This window comes from Adiantum capillus-veneris, chromosome 17, assembly GCF_014529385.1.
Source record: "Adiantum capillus-veneris isolate H3 chromosome 17, ASM1452938v2, whole genome shotgun sequence".
Classification (NCBI taxonomy): Eukaryota; Viridiplantae; Streptophyta; class Polypodiopsida; order Polypodiales; family Pteridaceae; genus Adiantum; species Adiantum capillus-veneris.
Window position 1 is genome coordinate 46,875,830 of NC_140947.1, and position 24,161 is coordinate 46,899,990.

The window sequence follows — 24,161 nt, forward strand, 5'->3', positions numbered from 1 at the left end:
ATTGATGATGGACTCATCCATCAAAGGCATGTCTATGAGTTGGCATGAATGCTAAGGTAGTAAATATGGGATGTTACCCGGCCATCATTGACCGCGTAGTGGCCGTGCTAAGAGCGAGCAAGACCCAACGAAGACGGGTCACGTGAGCTAGTCCCTTTTAATGGCATGTGCTCTTAAAAGTTGTCAAGATATTTTTAAAGAAAGAACACACAAACTTAATCAAAAGGCCCTACTTTTCCATAACATCCACATATAGTCATGGTGGATTATTGACTCGGTTTTTGATTGTGTTCTTAATCTTCCAAAAATTGCCCACTCACTATTTTCTACCGACATTAAGAAGTGTTATGAAAACATCCCACACTGAGGGCCTTATGGTCTCTCTACCCACATTAACAAGCTCATTACCTTTTCTTTTGACCATAACACACACAAATTATTATCTTTTAAAACTTCTCCATCATCGTGCTCTATAGGGTTCTGGTCAGAAAAGAAGTATAAAAATGGGCTATCCTTCACTAAAGGGGATTTGTCATACCTAAACTCATGGATCATTAACAACATGCTTATACAATTCAAGGGCATGATTTTTAGACAAGTCAATGGGATACCAATGGGTCTGGCTTGCTCACCCATGTGGTGTTATCTTTACCTTCATTCTCTGGAATTTGAATACATTAAAAAACACCTAAACCTACTTGAAGCTAAAAATATGCTTACTCAACTAAGGTATGTGAAGGAGTACGAGCGGAAGTGTGACGCGAGAGAGAGTGCGAGAAGAAGAGCACGACGATATGGTGAACTCGCTCTACTGTAATGTGTAGAGCATAGTGAGTTCTTATTAGGTTTTAACAAAAGAATATGTGTACATACCTGGCGGCCCGCCCACTTACTTGGGCGACCACATTGGGCTTTATACCCCAACAACCTCCCACTTAAAGTCCAATGTGGTACTTTAAGTGTGAGAGAAGCTACTATACAAGCTAATATACAAGAGATGTAGAGAAGTGATGTACTACCCTACACCTAACTGCTTGCGAAAATGCGCAAAGCTCTCTGAGGGAAGTCCTTTTGTAAGTAGATCAGCAGGATTTTCTATGGTGTGAACTTTGACAAGCTGAAGTTGCGTATCCTCGAGCATTTCCCTGATGAAATGATACTTCACATCCACATGCTTTGTCTTTGAGTGATAAACTGGATTGCGAGCCAATTGTATAGCACTTTGACTATCACAATATAACACAGGCATCTCTTCTTTGATTCCCAAATCTATTACTAGTCGATTAAGCCAAATTGATTCTTTGCATGCCTCTGATGCTGCAACATATTCAGCCTATGTAGTAGACTGAGTAACACAATCTTGTAATCTAGAATGCCATGATACTGCTCCACCAGCCAATGTAAAGACATACCCTGACGTAGACCTTCGGTTGTCTAAGTCACCTGCATAATCTGAGTCTGTAAAACCCTTTACACTTAGCTCCTGACTCTCATAGCATATACGCATACTCTTTGTAGCTTTCAGGTATCTCAATATTCCTTTCACTGCCTCCCAATGTTTCTTGCCTGGGTTTTGACATGTATCGACTTACTACTCCCACTGCAAATGCAATGTCTGGGCGAGTAGCAATCATTGCATACATCAAACTACCCACTGCAGACGCATATGGAATCTTATCCATTTCAGCCTTTTCTTTCTCAGACACAGGACAATCTTGTTTGCTAAGTTTCACATATGGTGGCAATGGAACACTCAATGCCTTTCCCTTCTCCATATTGAAACGTTGCAAAACCTTGTCAATATACTCTGTTTGAGATAACCAAATCAAATTCTTTGATCTGTCTCTCTCAATGCGCATACCAAGTATATGACTTGCCTCACCCATGTCTTTCATGTCAAACGATTTTGCCATCTTTGACTTCAAAGCTGAAATTTCTTCCAAGTGCTTGCCAGCAATCAACATGTCATCCACATACAAAATAAGGATCAGCCAACTGCCATCCTTAGCCTTCTTTGTATATAGACAGTGATCGAACTCACTACGTTTGTAGCCTTGAGAAAGCATAAACTTGTGGAATTTATGGTACCATGCCCTCGGTGATTGTTTTAAGCCATAAAGACTCTTTAACAACTGGCATACCCAATCTTCCTTGCCTTTCTCAACAAACCCTTCTGGCTGCTGCATGTAAATTTCCACATCTAAATCACCATGCAAGAACGCGGTCTTGACATCCATTTGGTGCAACACCAAATCTAATATGGCAACCAATGCAAGAAAGCATCTCAATGTAGTCATCTTGACCACCGGAGAGAAGACTTCATCAAAGTCAATGCCTTGTTCTTGCTTAAAGCCCTTGGCAACAAGCCTTGCTTTGTACTTTGGCTGACTATCATGAGCGGTGATCTTATACCTGTAAACCCATTTACAAGGTAGAGCCTTTTTGCCCCGTGGTAATTTAACTAGCTTCCATGTCTGGTTTTTATGCAGAGCTGTCATCTCTGACTGCATGGCCAATTGCCAATTCCCGGAGTCCTTCATTTGCACTGCTTCCTTGTAACATGAAGGCTCATTGCAATCAGTCAACATGACATAATTCTTAGATGGAAAAAACCTATCAGGAGGTCGCGTGACACGTCCAGATCTACGCACAATAGGTGGCTCAGGCTCAGCCACAACCTGTGGTTCCACTCTATCCTGTCCTTGCTCCTCTTGAGCCGTGACATTTTGTCTTGCACGTGCAGGTCCATCTTCTTGGAAGACAACTCTTCTAATCTCCTCAACCCTCTCTGGTTTAGAATGATATTTGGATTCATTAAAGTGAACATCATTGCTGCGGACAACCTTTCTGGATTCGGGATCCCAAAGTCTGTACCCCATCTCACCAGAATTACCATAGCCTAGAAAGAAGCACTTTCTACTCTTTGGCTCAAGTTTGTTCCTAAATTTCTTAGGAACGTGAGTATATGCCTCACAGCCAAAGACTTTGAGATGTTTGTATGAGGGCATTTTGCCTGACAATACCATCTCTGGCACTAAATCCTTCTGCAAAACCAAGCTAGGAGATCTATTTACAAGATGAACAGCTGTTGATACAGCTTCAGCCCAAAACCCATTTGGCAGCTGTGCATTAGACAACATACTTCTGACCTTCTCTGGTATGGTCCTATTCATCCTCTCAGCAACACCATTTTGAGGAGGATTGTAAGGAGCAGTAAGTTCACGTTTTATACCTTTTGACTCGCAAAAGTCCTGAAAGGCCTTTGAAACATACTCTCCACCATTGTGAGTGCGTAAGCATTTAAGCTTCTTGCCACTCTGATTCTCCACAAGTGTCACAAACGTTTTGAAAACACTAAACGCTTCATCCTTGTGCTTGAGAAAGTAAACCCATACTTTCCTCGAGTAATCATCTATAAATGTCATAAAGTAAGAAGCTCCCCCTAGAAATAGGTTAGGCATAGGTCCACACAAATCACTATGAACAAGTGCCAACTGTGTATCTCTTCTACTGCTTCTATGCTTATGTGGATGCTGTGTTTGCTTACCATACAGACAATGTTCACAGAATTAAAAATCATTAAATGAAAAGCCAGGCAAATAACCAGAACGAGACAAGATTTCCATTCCCTTCTTGGACATATGTCCTAACCGGCTATGCCACAAAGAAACGTTCGGCTGCTCGGTTACATTGATTACATTTTTAGAGACATTTGATACATAAATCATGTAAAGTCCTCCAGACTTTACTCCATGTGCTACTGTCATAGAACCCTTGGATATCTTCCACATGTTCTGTCCAAAAGTGGTGACGTATCCAGCATCATGAAGTAAACCTGTGCTGATCAAGCTCTTTGTAATTGCGGGAACATGTCTCACATTCTTCAGCGTGAAAGAAGAGCCATTCTGAAACTTCAATTGAACATCTCCAACACCTAAGATCTCACATGTCTGCCCATTGCCTAGCCGAACATGATCTTTAGTGGTCACATAAGAGGTAAACCACTCCTTGTTTGGAGACACATGAAGTGATGCCCCTGAGTCTATAATCCAGTCACTCAGTGCATTTCCATCAGATGCTATAAGAAGAGCTGAGTCCATTGTATTCTTCAAGAAGTAGATGTCTCCTGACACTAGACTGTCATCCTCTGCAACAGTGTTTGTCACATTTATTTCTTGAATCTTCACTGAGGACTTGTTCTTCTCACCACGGTCTTCAGCTTTCTCTTTGCCTTTTTCTGCTTTCCATTCTCTGCAATCTCTTTTCATGTGACCCTTCTTGCCACAATGGTAGCATTCTATGTCACTCTTGCCTTTAGCACTGCGGGACTTGCTACGAGACTGATTCCTCTTTCCACCTTTGTACTTTTCTTTGGTCCTTCCCCTGACAACTAAGGCTGTTCCTTTGACTTTGTCCATTGTCTTTCTATTGGTTTCTTCAGTAAGCAGACTTCCTTCTACACCTGCTATGTTCAAACCATCTAGAGGTGCAGAATTACTCAAAGCTGTGCGAAAAGTGTCCCAACTTTCCGGCAATGTGATCAACAGGAACATAGCTCTAACAGGTTCATCAAACTTGACACCTTGAGCTGACAACTGACTATAGATTGTGTTGAATTCATTCAGATGATTGGACATAGGTGTCCCTTCTTTCATCTTCAAGTCAACAAGCTTCTTAAGCCAGTATACCTGTGAAGCTGCACTCTGCTTCTTATAAAGATCACTCAGCTTTAACCATGCTTGATAAGCCGACATCTCGTTTGCTACATTAAAGTAAACGCTTTCTGCCAAAGTCAGCATAATGGTAGAAAGTGCCAATTCATCCATTTCGCTCCATTCATCTTCGTCCATATCTTCTGGTTTTATCCCTTTGAGCTTTATAGGTTTTATCTGCTTCTTTTGTACCAACACGTGCCAAATCTGCTTCTTCCACAATGGGAAATTGGTTCCATCCAACTTCTTGATATTGTAAAGGGCAGTGTCATGTGATCCAGCCATAGCTACGCTTCACAATGGTTTACTTTCCTGGGAAAAATTCGGCAGAGTTTCCCCTGTAAACTGACCTCTGAACCAATATCAACCTGTCAAATGAACCAAAAAAGCTTCAGATTTTGCATAAATTTCGGCAGAGTCTCCTTTGTAAAATGGCTCTGGTGTACTAAAAAACAGACCAAAAATAGCTCAAAAAACACTGTCTCTCTTACACTGTAAGGTGCGAGTAAACCTGTCCGGCACCTGTACTGTCTCTCACTGTCCTGTAAGCATAGACTGTGACAATGCCTCAACGGCAGTAAAGCACAGATGCAATCCTAACTGTCTAACTCATAGTCAATACATCCTAGCTGCCTATCTAAGGGTGCTTGAGGGATCGCTCCAAGACCTGTATCACCGAAAGGATCTCAACATTCAAGAATCCCCCAGCTCAATAAAACCTCACTCGACCCTCAACAAAGGGTGCAGTAAATCTGACAGTACATAGACTTCCAACAAAGTCATACATCCACAAATTTCCCACTATATGTTGTAACCGCTGCAGCGGTTGTTTGCTGCGTGGTTCACAGCCAGCAAACCCTCAACAGACATACATCATCTCTGACAATACATCCCATGTGGAAGTACCTGCAATGTCAGGATAAAATCTGGAATATCAAGCAGCAAACACAAGCTACCTGATGAACTAGTGGATGTCGCCTACAGTCTGTGTGTAGATGCGCCCGTGTCGTATGTGACACGCCTCCAAGAACTGTGAGCCGTCCTTCGATGTGTAGATAGCCACAAATCAACACTCTGGGAGTGTCGATATCCTCAACACCTGCAGTCGTAGGCCGAAAACCCCAAATTTGCAGAGTCGGATCTGCACCCGCCGAAACAATGTAGTCGAAAATGGCCTGCGCAGACCTTTGTCGAAGCCGAACGGTGACCGAGATGACCTCAGACACGAGATTTGGGGCCATGTCTTCGCCTGTCGAATTTCACTCCAATCTGAGCTGGTGACTCTAGCCTCCTGCAGTGCTACCCCGAGCCTCGATCTGAGCTCTGATACGAGTTGAAGGAGTACAAGCGGAAGTGCGACGCGAGAGAAAGTGCGAGAAGAAGAGCACGACGATATGGTGAACTCGCTCTACTGTAATGTGTAGAGCATAGTGAGTTCTCATTAGGTTTTAACAAAAGAATATGTGTACATACCTGGCGGCCCGCCCACTTACCTGGGCGACCACATTGGGCTTTATACCCCAACTATATGCTTTTTGGCGCTTTGATGATTTGCTTTAGATTGATAATTCTCTCTACCATAATCTACTTGTTGACAACCTAATTTACCCACTTTCCCTTATAATAGTCAACACTAACCATGATAGTAGCTCTGCTTCCTTTCTCAGTATGCAGCTGCATATCAAAGATGGACTACTGCATCAATGTATGATGGATAAATCTAACTTACTCCCAATCAAAGTACTCAAGTACCTCCATAGAGGTAGCAGTAGACCTTCACAATGGACCCACAAGGTCATCTTGTCTCAAATCAAGCCTATCATCTTTTGTAATGATGATATACCCCTAGTTGCCAGGGACATTAAAACCTTAGTCAATGCATTTGGTAACAATGGTTTTGAAAGGGCTAGACTTTGGAGGATCATAAAAGCTCAACTTGCAAACTCTATCCCACTTGAAAAATCTTGTTCACCCTATGACATCCTAAAGATCTTATCTATTGGTGGGCACTAGGAACCCTTCTTAGGGTGCCTAGTACCCCTAACACCATTATGCCAAGAGGGTTTACTAGACAGGGAGGGGAGGTGGGCCCACCTCACACACTCATAAAGTTAGAGTGTGTTAGACTTGGTATGAACAATACCCTAAGATTACATTTACCTAACCAAACTCTCACACAAGTGAAACAAAGGTGTGAATCATCACTTGAAAAAGCCTCTCATTTTAAACCTCTTTTACCACACCCTATGGTACTCCTTAAGTGTGTAAAGTATTGGAAAAAGCAAAGATAGTAGTGGGAACTATACTGTGCTTGCTTCACAAAAATTTGAATCCGATTCTTCACATTCGTTCACCCTATGATGGCTTTCTTGATGTTTAAAAGAAATGCTTTTTTCCTAAAACACCCTACCCGGTGTAAACATGGAGGTTGAATGGCATTTACAAGATCAAGAAGATCAAAAGGAGGAGAACATTGTCTACTACTTAAAGGTGGTGTGTATCAACACCTTCTCTCAAGAGCTAGAAGAACTACTCCTTGGCCCCTACTACACCGCTGCCAAGACCCCCTCCATGGAAACCCAAGTTTTTTAATTCTCTTTTTGCTAGCTAAAGTTGATGAATGGATAACAACTAGCCTTCTTACTTGACACCCGTCGTCCATGTATCTTTTCAAATGTATCATGTATCATGATGTATCAAATGTATCATGTATCTTTTGACACCTGTCTTCCATGTATCATGTATCTTTTGTACATGATGGTGATAGGTAACATTTGAAGGCTTTTCTTCTTTGGTGTGCAAATGGTAAAAGCCTGGATGTTCACTCTCTTCCCATTCAAAAAACTAATTTTTTAATGTATTTGCATTGCTAATAAAATGTTTTCTTAAATTCCATGGCAATTCTGTAAAATGGTGTATAAGGCTACTTGCCATTGTTGATTTTTCAATTGCCTCTCCTCTCTCTATTTCTTTGGTATCATAACACACACACACATTGGCGAGAATGAATTTGTATCAAATGTGGTGGTCATTTTCTTATTTCTCAACACATATTTCAATAAATAGAGTATCGGCTTAGTTGTTAGGGTGTTCCAAATGTTAAAACACAGTTTGTGGATTCAAACCATGTTGGCTGTGCCAAATAAAGCTCATCTTACCTTTGATTTTTGGGAAAAGGGAAGTCCATGGGTACTAAGGGTGTGTGTATGTGCATGCGTGCATGTGTGTGTTTGTATCTAACGCCAAACATAAAGTAAAAGAACCCAAAAGTTTAAGAGGTCCATCCACGTGACAATAAATAGAATCTCAATAGGATGAATGTGAGGATGGAACCTCATCTTACACCTTGGGTTATCTCACTACAGGGTTGGTATGGATAGAGGATCTTTTCTTTAAGGATGGAACCTCATCTTACACCTTGGGTTATCTCACCACAGGGTTGGTATGGACATAGGCTCTTTTCTTTGTTGTAGGGTTTATATGGATATACATCTATCACTTCATTAGTCTCTTCATCAACTTGTGTTGCATGCTGTATCATCATGGTCGAGAGCTGTGTAACTAAATCATCTAGTGTTGTACTTTGGCCTTCTCTCTTTTCTCTATTTTCTCTTTGTCTCCTCCAAGTACCATCTTTTGTATGTATTTGAGGCGTGTACAAAGTAACATGTTTGTTCATGAATTCCATGGCAATTCATTCTTACTCATTCACCTGATAAGGATGCGACTAGACTACCCAAGGTCAAAGGTGACCGAAACCCAGGAAATGAAGAATTGCTAACTAAATCATCTAGTGTTGTACTTTGGCCTTCTCTCTTTTCTCTTTGTCTCCTCCAAGTACCATCTGTTGTATGTATTTGAGGTGAGTACAAAGTAGCATGTTTGTTCATGAATTCCATGGCAATTCATTCTTACTCTGATTGGCAAGGATCTTTGTGTGCAAGATTACCCTTCAAGGATAGGACTTTGTCATCTCTCTCTCTCTCTCTCTCTCTCTCTCTCTCTCTCTCTCTCTCTCTCTCCCTCTCTTCTATATGTATGTATTTGAGGTGAGTACAAAGTAGCATGTTTGTTCATGAATTCCATGGCAATTCATTATTACTCAGGTTGGCAAAGATCTTTGTGTGCAAGATTATGCTTCAAGGATATGACTTTGTCATCTGTCCCTCTCTCTCACACGAACAAAGAATGTTTAACCTCTTTTTTACACACAATATCTCTCTTACACACACTCTCTCTCTCTCTCAAACACACACACACACACATCCAAAATATTCTCCTTTATTCTCTCTCTCTCTCTCTCTCTCTCTCTCTCTCTCTTACACACATAATCACTACTCTCCCTCGAACAATCTCTCTCTTGTCTCTCTCTAACACATATACTCTCTCTCTCTCTCTCTCTCTCTCTCTCTCACACACACACACACACACACACACACACACAGAGTTACACACACAGTTATATACCGGCTTTTCTTTCTCTTCTTTGAGTGCTTAAAGTATGTTCACTTCAAGATTAGGCCTTTAACACTAGTTTTTTAATTAGGCCCCAAAAGTGGCTCAAGCTAGTTTTTTGTAATTTGTACGAAACTTTGGCATGTGATATAAGAACTTCATGAAATTTCTTAAATATGCTATTCACACATATTGAATAATTTGGGAACGAAGTTTAACTTAAGGATACTGAAAAAAGAGAAGTCACTTTTTTTTAATGGGCAATTCAAATTTTACATAAAACAATACTATATTGCCCAACCTTGATTAGTCTACTAATACATATACATGGATTTTTTAAAGCATTTTCAATCAACTTTGAAGAAATTTCACCTAGTTTTGAGACATTCTACTAAAATCTTTTGCATTTGGACAAAATGCTCCTTCAAGATGGCCATAAGAATATACCTTGACTCCTTGCATTTTGATCTTACTATTTTTTATTAGGTGTTGGATGCATCTTCCTAAAAGCATTTGATTTTTAGAACTCTAGACAAGGAGGGAAAAAAGTCTCTAAAAGCTACATTTTCTCTGCACGGCTAGTGATTTCTGGGCCTAAAAAGAAACATATTGGATGATCTATGAAAGCTATTGATTTAAAACTATTAGCCGAAGAGTCGGAGATGTGAGAGAAATGCATGGTATCAAAAACTATTTGATTTAAAACACTTAAGAATATACAGGGAGTTTTAACATTGTCAATTGTATTGTATTCCCTCTCTCTCAAAGTCAGTCAAATGGGAAAAAAAAAAACGTGTTATAAAAAAACGTGTTAGAAAATTTTCCGGAACCGTCGAGTTAGTGAGTCACTAAAGCATGTCGAGAGCCACGTCCATGGCCGCGTTCCTCACAGACAACGAGTATGTTGTCTTGACTGTGGTATTCTTTGTTTGTGATTTAGTGTATGCACATCTCACGGGCTCGGGCTCTGACATTGTGTTTCGACACAATGAGCTCCCCTTTATTTTCTTTATGGGATGGGCTGTATGCGCCTATGCCTTTGTGGAAGGCTTGAAGAGAGTCTTCCCTTCTCTTCATTTCCTCACTCCCACTCTCCTTAGCTCTTCGGCAGGAGCCATTTATGTCTACCTAGGGTATGACGTCAAGAAGAGGAGAGAGCGTCTTAGGGCTGCACTCTACCCATTTGGAGACACATGCTTTGTTCTCCTCATGGCAGTGAGACACCTTTTGGCTTCTCAGGGTTATTCCAGTGCAGTTCATGCTGAGGCTGATGCTCTCGCCTCATGTCTTATGTTCCACTACGCGCGCTTTGAGGTTGCCCTTCGACACAAAGACATGCAGCATGCCCCGGATTTTCCCGATGCCCTTCTTAGTGCTTTGCGACAGCATGCTACACAGGTTCAGGGGGCTCTTGCTGTGTGGGATGACTCTAGGGACTTCTACCTTCCGCATGCTGAGCAGGACGTCCTCTTCAAGTTCTACAGAGCTTGTGGGTCAGGTGAGTTCTATCTAATCTAATTGATAATAGAGTTGTTTATATAAGTAATATAGAATGGTTTAGATCTTTTGGTTTGTAGAATTATTTGTAGGCACTAGCTAGATACTTAAAATGTGGTAAAAGCTTGGGCAATTAGACAATTGTGGACACAATTGGATAAATGGAGAGTTATGGAATTGTCACTTGTGAGAAATTGGGCAATGGTGTTGAAGAAGCCCTACTGCTTTGTGATGACTTTTTACTTTCTGGCATGTTTGGCATCGCTGCTTATACTCGTAGACATCTCTCCTCATGTGGGGCTAAAAGAAGGACCTCTCAAGCTTCTCTAATGTACCATTGATGCCACAGTGACCCCCAATGAGAGTCAGTGTGATGTGGTGCTGCATACGAGACCCTTATAGAGTAGCCAACCATCTTGGAGATTGTAATGGTCCGGGCTCACCATCCAAGGCCAATGTGTACTGAGTCCCAAACTATGGAGAGTCATGGTACACATCTTGCATGCTTTCCGACGATAGTCCCTAAATTTCCAAAACGGATCAAATCATTTGGTCTTGGTTGGACTTGTTATCGGGTTATGCTTCCTTGGGAGGTACTCTATCATGCCACCAAATTACTGGAAGATTTGACTTCATCAAGACTGGCGATCACTCCAATTGGCATTGGGCATGGTCTATAACCACTTCAAAGCTTGGTGTTCAATCTTAACAACAAAATCTCGCCTATACAAGAAATGTTTCCAGTGATTCCATGAGGCAATTTTAAGGATTGTTGCCTCGAATGCTAGCTTCTTGAGTGCATGACATGCCTCTAATGCTTTACCTGTAATTGAGACTTTCTACTTCATAGTCTTACAACCTTTCAATAAGTCTGTGTAAGTGGGGTTGTTGTAGCTAAAAAGTTTGTCATGTGTCTGTTGTAGGCTTGATAAAGACCCACAAATGATCTGATCTACTGAGCGGTTTGAGGGACTTCACACTCTGGGATGGCCTAAACCTTTTGGAGGTCCAACTAAATGCCATCACTGTTGATGTGACAAAGCTGAGATATGCTATCTCCTGAATGCCATACTCGCTCTTCTTGGCGCTGTTTTCAGAATGTTTGCTTCGAGAATTCGGACATGATGGTAGCCACTCTTCAAATGAATATTTGTGAAAACCTTGGCTCCATCTAGTCTCTCCAGGATGTACTCAAAATGCAGGGCATGAGGAACTTGTTCTTGATGGTGGTAAGCTTATTTAATGCCCCGTAGTCCATGCATAAGCAAGCGGTCTTGTCCTTCATGTCGAATAGGATGGGTGCTGCAAAAGGGGAGGATGTAAGTCAAATGAGACCTGCTCGAAGTAAACATGCCAGTTGGGACTCTAGTTCACTTGATAAGTGATAGGGGAATTGACTAGGAGGTTCTGCGCTAGGAATTCACTTGATGTGATGATCCTTTGGTCTTGAAGGGGGAAGCTTTGGAGGAAGACTATCCTTCACCATTAGATGTTGATACTTGGTGACTAAGTCCTTCATCCTGGGCTCCATGCTTGGCTCCATTGCTACATTGACCCTGAGATTGCTCCAACTTGTGCAATGCTATGAATCGACATGGTCAATTGTGGTTTGACGCGAACGTATATCAAAGCACATTCCGCGCCTTTTTTGAGTGCTCGTCAAGCTTGGAGGTGCGAGATAAGTGGGATACTTGGTAGTCGCTGATTACATTGGATGGAGGTGGGAGTGGGGAGTCCTTCGGTTAGGAAGAACGTCCGCGTCTAGGTATCGATGATGACTGGAAGGTGAAATTCCATCTAAGGTTTACCCAATAGTAAGTCCAAAGTCGCATCCTATCAAGTGAAAAACGAGAAAGTCTCGCTCAAATGAGACATACAAAATCTGGAATTTGACATTGTCTGCTTGTTGCGTGATCTGTGTGCGGATGCTGGGTGTGAAGCCATCGACGTCCACCTGCACTGGGGTAAACAAACATTGCAACTTGTTGGCTAATTGGGGGGAAATTAAGTACTCGAAACTCCCTGTGTCAAAGAGGACTGTAAACTTGTGACCTTGTGTTGGGCCATAGATGAGGAGCAAACCAGATGGTTGGCGTGTGTTCTTATGGTTGGCGTGTGTTCTTCTGCTTATTCAAAAATTGCAGCATGGGGGTGTACAAACCGGGGATGTGATGAAAAATTGCACTCGTGGCTATGGCGGGTGGAGTGGGAGTAGAAGGGTCTGTGGTTGTGGACATTGCTGAAGTAGAAGTTGTATCTGTTGGGCTTCCACTTCGTACAATCTTGTTTCCGATGCCCTTTGGTGTGGCAAAAGAAACAACATTGCTCGAATATGGAGGACTTCCACTCATCCTCGGGGAGAAAATAACCGAGTATGCCTGCCTTCGACTTCTCATCGGGTGTCTACTTGGGATTGTACTCGGTTTTCCCATTCTTGCCTTTGTCTCCTTGGGATTTTTCTCCTACCTGGGCATTTGAAGAGTATCGCCTGTTTTGGCTTACCATTGTTGAGCTCTAGCTCCTTGTTCCAATGCTTCTTCATATGTGTTGATTTTGGATTTAATACTTGATGGAGCAATCCAAACCACAAATGAACTTGCGAAGCTGCATCTTCTCTCGGGTGACAATTTGTTGAGCTAGAGTGAGAATCGTGTTTGAATAGATCACTACTAGCATACCTTTTTGCATCAATGCATCAAACGCATCCTCCAAGTCCATGAGAAACTAAGGAGATAAGAATCATTGCGTGAAGTCTAAGATGAATGTGTCCCATTCATAATGTGGCAGTTTGATGGAGGGATACGTAAATTGCTTTGGATAATGCTACCACCATGGGACCGCCTCGTTGGTAAGATGAGGGGCCACCAGATGGACCTTAGCCTAGGGCTCAGTAGTAATGTTTGCCAGCAGGAAGTGTGTCACAAATTGGTGGATAAACTGGGTGTCTGCGTTGTGGTCACACTTGCCATCATACTTGGTGAAGTTGGGGGCAGTATGGACCATCTGCTGGGTGGGAGAGCGGGAAGAAGTGCCCACGGATGGGTGAAGCGTAGCCACAAGTGCAAAATTCTTGTGTGCAAAAATTCCTCTTCTCCCTTTGGGACCCGCCAAAACTAGCTATAGGATTCACGATCACTGTTCGAGTGTTGTGATACCTTGTCGTCCTCCTTTGGGTTGAGAAAACTCTCATCCTGGATGTCCTTATTGGTTTCCTTCTCTATAGGGGACAACCTTGCCCCAGACCTGTATCCTGGTCCGTACCTGTTGTGGGTGCTTGCTCGTGTGGGGGGTTCTTTGGCTTTGTATGTACTCCACTATCGTGGAAAGAGTGTCCACGTGGGACCCTATATTTGTAATTTTGGCTGTTAGTATCACACACTTGTAAGGACTTGCTATCCTAGCCACATCTCCGTGACATACGCCCGCATGATCCCGCAAAATAACAACATAACACATGTGAAACTGTAGGGGACTCAGGCCTGACTCACCTCCCAACCATATGATAATCGCATGCTGTAGTATGATTATGGATCATCGACCCTCGAGCCACAAGCTAAGCTCCTAGCACGCACATCGACTAGCCCATGCTCCTCCGGGAATGCTCCACTAGAGCCCAAGAATATTTGTTGGTCTCGATTGTATGTGTAGTAGGCGTGCATCAACGCTAGATCCAGGCTCAAGTTCTTCATCCCATCCATGCTCTGCTCTCTGCAAAAGACCGCATGGAAAATGATCTCCAACTGATGATCAAGAGCTCACTCCTAAGCTGTTAGGAAAATTTGGAAAATACTTATGGAGAGTAGGTAATGACTACCATGTTGATTCTATCATGCCATTTGATCTTGTATTCCGTGATAAACTTAGTTTTACATGATCTTCATGAAAGCCAAGAATCTTTTCTTGTTCATGCCGTAAATCTTCGACCATAGCTAGATCTTGAGGAGAAACCAATTGATTTGTGCCACCTAGGGCTTCTTTCAAGCGGCGAATATGAAAGACTGGATGAATATGAACATGGGAAGGCAAAGCAATCTCATGTGCAACCAAACCAATTTGTCGAGGAATGCAGAAAGGACCACAATATCTAGGGGACAATTTATAAATCCGTCATGTAGACAATGTCTCTGAATCCTTCGGGACTCCTAAATAGACCATTGTCCCTTCTGAGAATTCTCGAGGGGAACATTGTCTATTTGCATAGAATCTATCTCGATCGTGTGCGCTCCTAATGGACTGGCAAGCGAAATGTAACGTCTCTTGCATATCTTCCAAGAATTTTCTTGCTGTCTCATTAGTGAGTCCCTTGAATCAGATTGTTACAAGAGATCTAGGTTGAAACCTGTACATAAGCATAAAAGGACTATAACTAGTACCAGTATGCTTGGAAATTTTATAAGCAAACTCTACCATTGTCACGTGACACATCCCAAGCCTATGTGTCCGTGGACAAGCTACACCATAGCAGTGTTCCCGTCAGTCAAGTCAGTTTAGATTAGAAGTGAACTGGCACTTTTGTGAGTCTATTCGTAGACCGTGCATGCCCAGTCACTTAGCAATAGATGCATATCCTCCGGTTGCACACAGCATGATCATCAGTATTCCCTTAAGAATCCATTAGAAACAGTTAGGGGATTTTTCAAGTGACTTTATCCCATTTTCCCTATTTTTGACATTTTTCACTTATTTATTAAGTGACTTTTGTTGGGTAGTCAGTAGGGCAAATTGGGTAAGTTAATATATAAGGAAACCCAAGTTAGCACTCCACAACAGAAGAGGCAGCAGGAGCACCTTGCTCAACAGGCAACTTCTCAACAGAACCTTGGTGGATTCCCTCCAAGCAAGATCCCAAGCCTTGGCGTTTTCTCCAAGCAGCAGATTCCTATCCCAAGCGCTTTCAACAGCATTCATCGCCGGAAATCCAAGTCCTTGGCGTTTTTGCTTCAAATCGTCGCCGGAAAGACCATCACATGCCTGGCATTTTTCACATACCCAACGTTTTTGGAAATGCAAGATCAGCTAGCGTTTTTGGTCAACCTCAGTCTCTAGCGTTTTGGATTTCAGCAATAGAAAAAGTGGCAGATTCAGCCCACAAGAAGTATCAGATCAACCTCAACTTGGTTGCAGATTGCTCCCCCATTTTCAGCCATCAAAACGCAGCCAAAACAGTCATTTTCAGCCACCGAAACAGTCCCCGAATTCAGTGATTAGAAGCCTACAGATTTCAGCCATCGAGTCGTCGTCGTCACCACCGTCGTCGTCATCGGCATAGTCCAACTTGCATCAATCCATTGCATTCGCATTGTACACCTTTGTGCAATCAAAGTAGACCACTCTCACCGACGAGAGTGGGGCCTTCGGAGGAGGGTTTTACAACCTCTCGGGTGTCGTATCTCTTCTCTCTCCTTCTCTCAGTCTCATTCACTTGCACGCACAGTGTCCACCCACTTTGTGTTGTGATCATAGCACTCTCCACAAGAAGGAAGGCTCTCTCCTTCCCTAAGAACTAAAAGGAACCTTGAGCAATAAAGATCACTAATCTTGAGAAAATACAACATTCATTCCGCTGCACCTAACAACCATAGGAAGAGAATCTTCCCATGAAGATTATTTCTTAGAAACATATGTATGTAGCATATCCTCTAAGATCTGGTTCATCCTCTCTGTCTGACCATCGGTCTGAGGATGATATGAGGAACTTAAGCTCAGCGTGGTCTCTACTACTTTGGGTTTTTCTCTTCGAAGATCTTGTTAAGACTTTCATTCCAAGTGATCGGTTGATTGGATTTTTGTCCCTTGCCTTTCAAAAGGTTCGTAAATAGAACAAGTGGGTGGGAGTATTCTCTCATGACTTTCCGTAGAAACATTGTGAATCCTAGAAAGGATCGGAGTTGTCTAATAGACTTAGGTATAGACCAATCTAAAACCAATTGAATTCTGTCTAAGTCAATGCTTAGCACATCCTTAGATATATGATGTCCCAAGTAAATGATCTCCCTCTTAAAGAAGTTACATTCACTTATCTTAGCGTACAACTTACTCTATCTGAGAATACTCAAAATGATGTAAAGATGTTGGACATGGTCCTCCAAATTCTTGTTGTACTCTAGGATATTGTCTAACCATACATCCACGAAATGTCCTAGATGATCTTTGAACAAATCGTTCATCATTTGCTGAAATGTAGTGGGAGCAATATGAGAAACTTGTAATGACCATACCTGGCATGAAACACAGTCAAGTAGATGTGTCTAGGATGAATGTGTATATGGTGATAACCCGTACGTATGTCAATCTTTGAGAAATAGCTGGCACCTTGCAACCTATCTATCAAGTCATCCGATCTAGGAAGAGGATAGTGATTCTTGATTGTAACTTTATTCAATTTCTTGTAGTCCACACACATGTGCCCAGAGCCATCCTAATTCTTATGGAAAAGCCAAAGAAATTTATTGTGTTTGATTTAACCTAGCTTTAGATATTCATCTAATTGCTTAGCTAGTTCATCTTTCTCAAGCTGGCTCATCCAATATGGTGGTGTACTTATCGGTTGAGTTCTTGGAACTAAATCAATCCAATGGTCAACTTCCCTTTTAGGTGGTAAAGTTGATGGCAGTTGTTCTTTTTTTTTTTTTTTCGACACACCAGAGGGCCCACAGGGGGAGGTGCTTATCCCTTCCAAATATTAGCCATGTTACATGGTTGGGCAAGGGCCGCGTACCATCGGGCAAGAGCCACGCGTAGGCATCACCATGGCCACCTAATTGATGCACCTATCTAGTTCTGTAGTATTTACAAGAGGCCCCTTAGAAGGGTGTACAAAACTGGATACTAATCTAGATGCCTTGAAACAATAGAAACACAGTGCACTTTCCAATCAATTTGGGCATCGAGTGCTTTTCCACTCAATTCCTAAAATCAAGCCTACGTGATCGAGATGCATAACAAAACATTGAAGAGAATCCGAATAGGCTTGAATTGTGATTGGTAAATCTGGTACCCTATGACCCCAAAATTGCCTCCAAGAAGGAAGAAGCACCACATAGATGTGGTCATTAGGCACCGTTTTGATCTTAAGTTTTTGCACCAATCGATTTATTAACAAAATTATGTGAGCTACTAGGATCCAACAGTATGCAAATCGGTTGTCCGCTGATCTCTCAATAAACTCGGAGAAGATCATTGGGACCGAATATTATAGAATTAAAATTACAATCTAAATTTGATGGACTATGCAAAATGTTAACAAAAATATCTGTAAGGTAAACTTGGACTGCCTTAGTCTTGCAAGACGACTTCATATGGATTGCCTTAGCCTTGTGTTGTGAAGACGGCTTCAATCTGTCTTTTCTAGGATAAGTGGCACGAGCATGCTCTTGTTGCTCGCAAAGGAAACAACGTCCTTACTTCTTCATATGCAAAAAATGGCGAAGCCCTTACTTCTTTGCATTTGCTGCATTTGCATTCTTTTCGGGTCCCTTATCGGAATCCAGAAACCTCTTGGGTTCTGTGCTAGAAGTAAATGGAAACTTTCGTTGTCTAGCTTGGTTTGAGGTTATCTGCTGCATGCTTCTGAGGTGACATCGAGTCATTTTAATTGTGCACAAATTTGATGCCATCCTCCAGCATAGCGGCTTTGTTGTTCTTCACTTGCAGTTTGTATGTATTTGGAAATCGTGATACAAGAAACCTAGGAACGTAGTCTTATCCATCTTTGTAGCCCGGGTTTGCAAATCTTGAAACTTTTAGAGATAAGTATCGAACGATACCCCCATAGTTGTCATACTAAGACGTTTAGATTTCGTAAAGATATTATAGTCAGCCTCTTTCTTCAGGAATTCCTTTCGGAAAGATTGCTCAAATTCTGTCCATGTCGATGGTTGCGGTCTAAGTTCTTGCCACCACAAACGAGTCTTACCGGATAAGTATCGAACGGCCAACTGAATCTTTTGTGAATCTGGAAAGGGGTGAAACTTGAAGTGCACGACCCCCTTGTGTAACCAAGTATGGATGACTTCTTTCTTTCCTTTTGCTTTCCTGAGAACTGATATGGCATTATATTTGGTGCAAAAGTAGAGGCTAATTGTTCGAACTCCAAAGAGAAGTGCAGGAACGATCCTGTCAAAAGAAGACGGATCTCCTCGAGAAGAAGCTTTATATGATTCTCAATCTTGGCTTCCAAGAATGTGGTAAACTTTTCAAAATCTTCTCGAGTAATGAAGTCTATGGCTGTAAGATCTTTATCCGTGGGATCACTCTCAATTGGGTTTGCTTTTGAGTCCCCATTTCTTGCCATTCGATGATCGCATGTTGTAGCATGATCATGGATCATCGAGCCTTGAGCCACTAGTTAGGATTCTAGCACACACATCTGACTAGCCCATACTTTCCCTGCGTCGTCCCATACCACCACGAGTGCTCCACTAGAGCCTAGGACTATCTGTTGGTAGCAGAGGCGCATCCACGCTAAATCTAGGCTCCATGATTGTCCCATCCATGCTCTGCTTTGCATAAGATTGCACTTGGACTGATCTCCAATTGATGATCTACCCACCCTTATATACCAACGGTGGGAGTCTAAAAAGCAGGCGTCCAAAATGCGGCTACCCATCCATTAGGTTGTCCCAATCTTAGCTTACCAATCTGCCTGTGTCTAGTTCTAGCCTCCCCTGACCTACACTGGACACCCTACTGTACATGGATGACTTTGGTATGCACATGAGAGTTAGGTCAGCCATGCTCTGCATAAAGAGAGAGTCAAAATCGTCGAGGGTGGCCATTTGCTGTAAGAAACTTGCTTAGAGAAAAAAATTCTGCCTACTTTGATACCAATGTAATATGCGTCAGCCTTTTCTTTTGCCTTAGACCAACGGTATCCACTTTGCAGAGACGATTAGAAACAAAACTGTCCAATCATGCTACGGCATGTGATCATCGAATGGTTGGGAGGTGAGTCAAGCCTGCACCCCCTACAATTTCATGTGTTATGCGGTTCTTTTGCAGGATCTTGTGGACGTATGGCGTGGAGATGTGGCTAGGAGGGTGAGTCCTGATGGGTGTGTGATAGTTGGTATCACAACGACCCTCATATGCAAGTACCATGGTTGTTAGATTTTAACCGGTAGGTCTATTTCAAGTTTCTCTTCATGCTTGCTTTTTTAGGTTCTATGCCTGCCAAGTATGAAGCATATAGGTGAATGTGCGTGTGATGATTTTGTGGGAATGCGGACTGATTTCAGCCTAGTTTAATAGAGATAGAGAGTGCATGGAGATCCCTTTTCCTAGGCATGGCATATTGTATGTTGTGTGTTCAATCGTTATGTGATCCCTTTTCCTAGGCATGACATATTGTATGTTGAGCACGTTTCTTTCATGGATGAGCACCAATGTATGCGGATTTTTCATGAAAAGCTGAAAAGTTTGTATGTAAGGAAGTCACATTCCATGTCTCTTCCTTGGCATGACACAGTTGCCGAACGAGCACATGACTGTATGAGCACCAAGCATGGGCATTTTCATTCTGATTTGCCACAGTTGATCGTTTTCGGTCAAATAGAGAAAAGATTCGATCTCATTGTTTGCATGTGTTTGATGAACAGTTTGTCACTCCGTCTCTATTTTCATCTACATTGCATACACAGTCTTTAGAGAAGTCAAGATTTTTTTCCTTCACTTTACATGGAATGGGTATGTTCATGGTTTTGTGTTGGAGATGATTTCAGGAATTTTCAGCCATGGGGATTCTTGAAGACGAAAGAAGTAGGCCTCTAGACGAAGTTGAAGCAAGAAAGAAGATTCAGAAGACTGTGTCGCTTTCGGCGGCATTGTAGACATTCAGGAAGTTCAAGTACCGCACGACCCACACATCAGAGTGGGCCGGCGAAGAGTCCCTTCCAGGATTCCGGATACTCTTGGCGAACTCCCTCGACGCCATAGAGGTCGGTACCAGTACCTCACTTTGAAAAAGAGGGGATGTCACGTGACACATCCCAACCCTATGTGTCTGTGGACAAGCTACACCATAGCAGGGTTCCCGTCAGTCAAGTCAGTCTAGATTAGCAGTGATCTGGCACTTTTGTGAGTCTATTCGTAGACCATGCATGCCCAGTCACTCAGTATAGATGCATATCCTCCGGTTGCACGCAGCATGATCATCAGTATTCCCTTCGGAATCCATTAGAATGAGTTAGGGGATTTTTTAGATGAATTTATCCCATTTTTCCCTATTTTTGACATTTTTCACTTATTTATTGACTTTTGTTGGGTAGTCAGTAGGGCAAATTGGGTAAGTTAATATATAAGCAAACCCAAAGTTAGCACTCCACAGCAGAAGAGGCAGTAGGAGCTTCCCGCTCAACAGGCAACTTCTCAGCAGTACCCCTCCCTCAAGCACTTAGCCTCGCCATTCCATTCTTTTCCTTGGCGTCTCCCCACAGCATTCAGCATCGCCATCACATTGTTTGCCTGGCGTTTTCCCTACAGTACCATTCAGCCTAGCGTTTTTCTTGCAAAAACGCTACACTTCAGCCAGCGTTTTTCTTGCCAAAAACGCCAGCAAGACTTCAGCACTTCTCCAGCGTTTTCAGCCCATTTACTAACGCTAAGAAAGCTGCAGATTTCAGCAGTGATAAACGCAGGTTTTCAGCAGTTAGCAAGGTAGCAGATTCCCCCAAGTTGGTTGCAGATGATCCACCATTTTCAGCCATAAAAACGCAGCCAAAACAGTCATTTTTAGCCACCGAAACAGTCCCCGAATTCAGCAATTTGAAGACCACAGATTTCAGCCACCAAGTCGTCGTCGTTATCACCGTCGTCGTCATCGGCATAGTCCCATTGCATCAGTCCATTGCATTTGCATTGTACACCTTTGTGCAATCAAAGTAGACCACTCTCGCCGACGAGAGTGGGGCCTTCGGAGGAGGGTTTTACAACCTCTCGGGTGTCGTATCTCTTCTCTCTCCTTCTCTCAGTCTCATTCACTTGCACGCACAATATCCACTCACTTTGTTCGTGATCATAGCACTCTCCATAAGACGGAAAGCTCTCTCTTTCCCTAAGAACTAAAAGGAACCTTGAGCAATAAAGATCACTAATCTTGAGAAAATAGAACATTTATTCCGTTGCATCTAACATCTTTCTTTCCTGAGACCTGATATGGCATTATATTTGGTGCAAAAGTAGAGGCTAATTGTTCGATCTCCAAAGAGAAGTGTGGGAACACTCCTGTCAAAAGAAGATGGATCTCCTCGAGAAGAAGCTTTATATGATTCTCAATCTTGGCTTCCAAGAATGTGGTAAACTTTTCAAAATCTTCTCGAAGTCTATGGCTGTAAGATCTTTATTTGTGGGATCAGCCTCAATTGGGTTTGCTTTTGAGTCCCCGTTTCTTGACGCCGTGCCTTGATGATGTGTGTTGAAGGTAGCGCGCGAAAACAGAAAACTAGACTAGAAGATTGTCACGGGAGAGAAGCTCAAAAAGAGGACTCTGGAACGCACGCTAAAGGTCCCCGAGACTTGAGTACACCCCTAAGGTGTGCACACTTATATCCAACTTGGGTGCAACTACTTTTAACGAAAAAGGTCCTAGTCATAGGAACCCGACGATTCCATGCTTGGAATCGTCAAAACGACGATTTTGCTTTACCTTACATTGCAAACATTCGAAAAACGCGAGCTATTGGAACAGGTCGTTTCTCACACTCGAAACGGGATGGAACGAGAACAATACACGTTTCCTTGTGCTGAAACGGGTGCCACGCGTCACATTTTTTTAAAGGTTTTTTTAATGGTTCGTTTGAGCCCGTTTTCTTTACTACGTTTTTCTTTAACGTGGAGCCTGCCCGTTTTTTTAGTCTCCCGTTTTTTTAAAACATGGAGCCTGCCCGTTTTCAAGTACTTTTGCAGGCCATTCTGTTTGCGGAGGGGCCTCAAGAGGAGTTAAGTGCTCTCTTAGGAAAAATATTTTCCGCACTAAGAAAGGGAAAAACAATTCATGGCGAGGTTGGAAGCGGGGGTGAGATGAAGTTGAGAGAGAAAGGGAGAAGAGTGGAAACTAAATTTTGTACCTGCATGTGAGAAGTAGTATTGCCATTGTTATTATGTGTTTTATGACTCGATTTGTAGCCTATGCTATGCATGACAATGTGCTGGTATGAAGGTATGTCATTCATAATGAATGTTAGGAATGATTGTATCATTGTCTCTTTTAAGCTGCATTACTGTCTCTTATAAGCTGCATTGCTGTCCCAGGAACAGAAGTTCTTCATAGAGGCTAGAAAAAATGCAATGGACTTACGCCTGTTTTCTTGTGCAAGTGTTGTGGAAGAATACAAGGAGCTCAGGTGCATGCTAACTCGAGCAGCTGGTTCCTAGCTGGTCCCAGTTCCTACTAAACACCCGATTCACGTTTCCTAGGGTCCAACGTTTCCGTTCCCATTTCTTGATTCTGGTGACTTGAAATAGACCTACCGGTTGAAATCTAACAACAACCATGGTTCGAGAGTCGTCGTGATACCAACTATCACATACCCATAAGGACTCACCCTCGTAGCCGCCATCTTCATGCCATATGTCCGCAAGATCCTGCAAAATAACCACATAACACATGAAACTGTAGGGGGTACAGGCTTGACTCACCTCCCAACCATTCGATGATCGCATGCCGAACCATTCGATGATCGCATGCCGTAGCATGATCATGGATCATCGAGCCTTGAGCCACGAGTTAGGATTCTAGCACACACATCTGACTAGCCCATACTTTCCCTGCGTCGTCCCATACGACCACGAGTGCTCTACTAGAGCCCAGGACTATCTGTTGGTAGTAGAGGCGCATCCATGCTAAATCTAGGCTCCATGATTGTCCCATCCATGCTCTGCTTTGCATAAGATTGCACTTGGACTGATCTCCAATTGATGATCTACCCACCCTTATATACTAACGGTGGGAGTCTAAAAAGCAGGCGTCCAAAAAGCGGCTACCCGTCCATTAGGTTGTCCCAAGCTTAGCTTACCAATCTACCTGTGTCTAGTTCTAGCCTCCCCTGACCTACATTGGACACCCTACTGTACATGGATGACTTTGGTATGCACATGACAGTTAGGTCAGCCATGCTCTGCATAAAGAGAGCGTCAAAATCCTCGAGGGTGGCCATTTGCTGTAAGAAACTTGCTTAGAGAAAAAAATTCTGCCTACTTTGATACCAATGTAATATGCGTCAGCCTTTTCTTTTGCCTTAGACCAACGGTATCCACTTTGCAGAGACGATTAGAAACAAAACTGTCCAATCAAGCTACGGCATGGGATCATCGAATGGTTATCGAATGGTTGGGAGGTGAGTCAAGCCTGCACCCCCTACAATTTCATGTGTTATGCGGTTATTTTGCAGGATCTTGTGGACGTATGGCGTGGAGATGTGGCTAGGAGGGTGAGTCCTGATGGGTGTGTGATAGTTGGTATCACAACGACTCTTATATGCAAGTACCATGGTTGTTAGATTT

General features: G+C 42.7%; 1 protein-coding gene and 1 pseudogene across 2 annotated transcripts in view; one reads left to right on the plus strand and one right to left on the minus strand.

The window, feature by feature from the left end:
- The window catches only part of LOC147437175 (uncharacterized), a 262,737-nt pseudogene that overhangs the window by 12,929 nt on the left and 225,647 nt on the right, over positions 1 to 24,161 (minus strand).
- Positions 10,020 to 24,161, plus strand: part of LOC147437176 (uncharacterized) — a 122,482-nt gene continuing 108,340 nt past the window's right edge. For both annotated transcript variants that reach the window (XM_086486780.1, XM_086486781.1), the window contains exon 1: positions 10,020 to 10,665. In XM_086486780.1, coding sequence (XP_086342906.1) covers positions 10,426 to 10,665 — 240 coding nt within the window. In that variant the 5' untranslated portion in view covers positions 10,020 to 10,425. The remainder of the gene's footprint in view (positions 10,666 to 24,161) is intronic.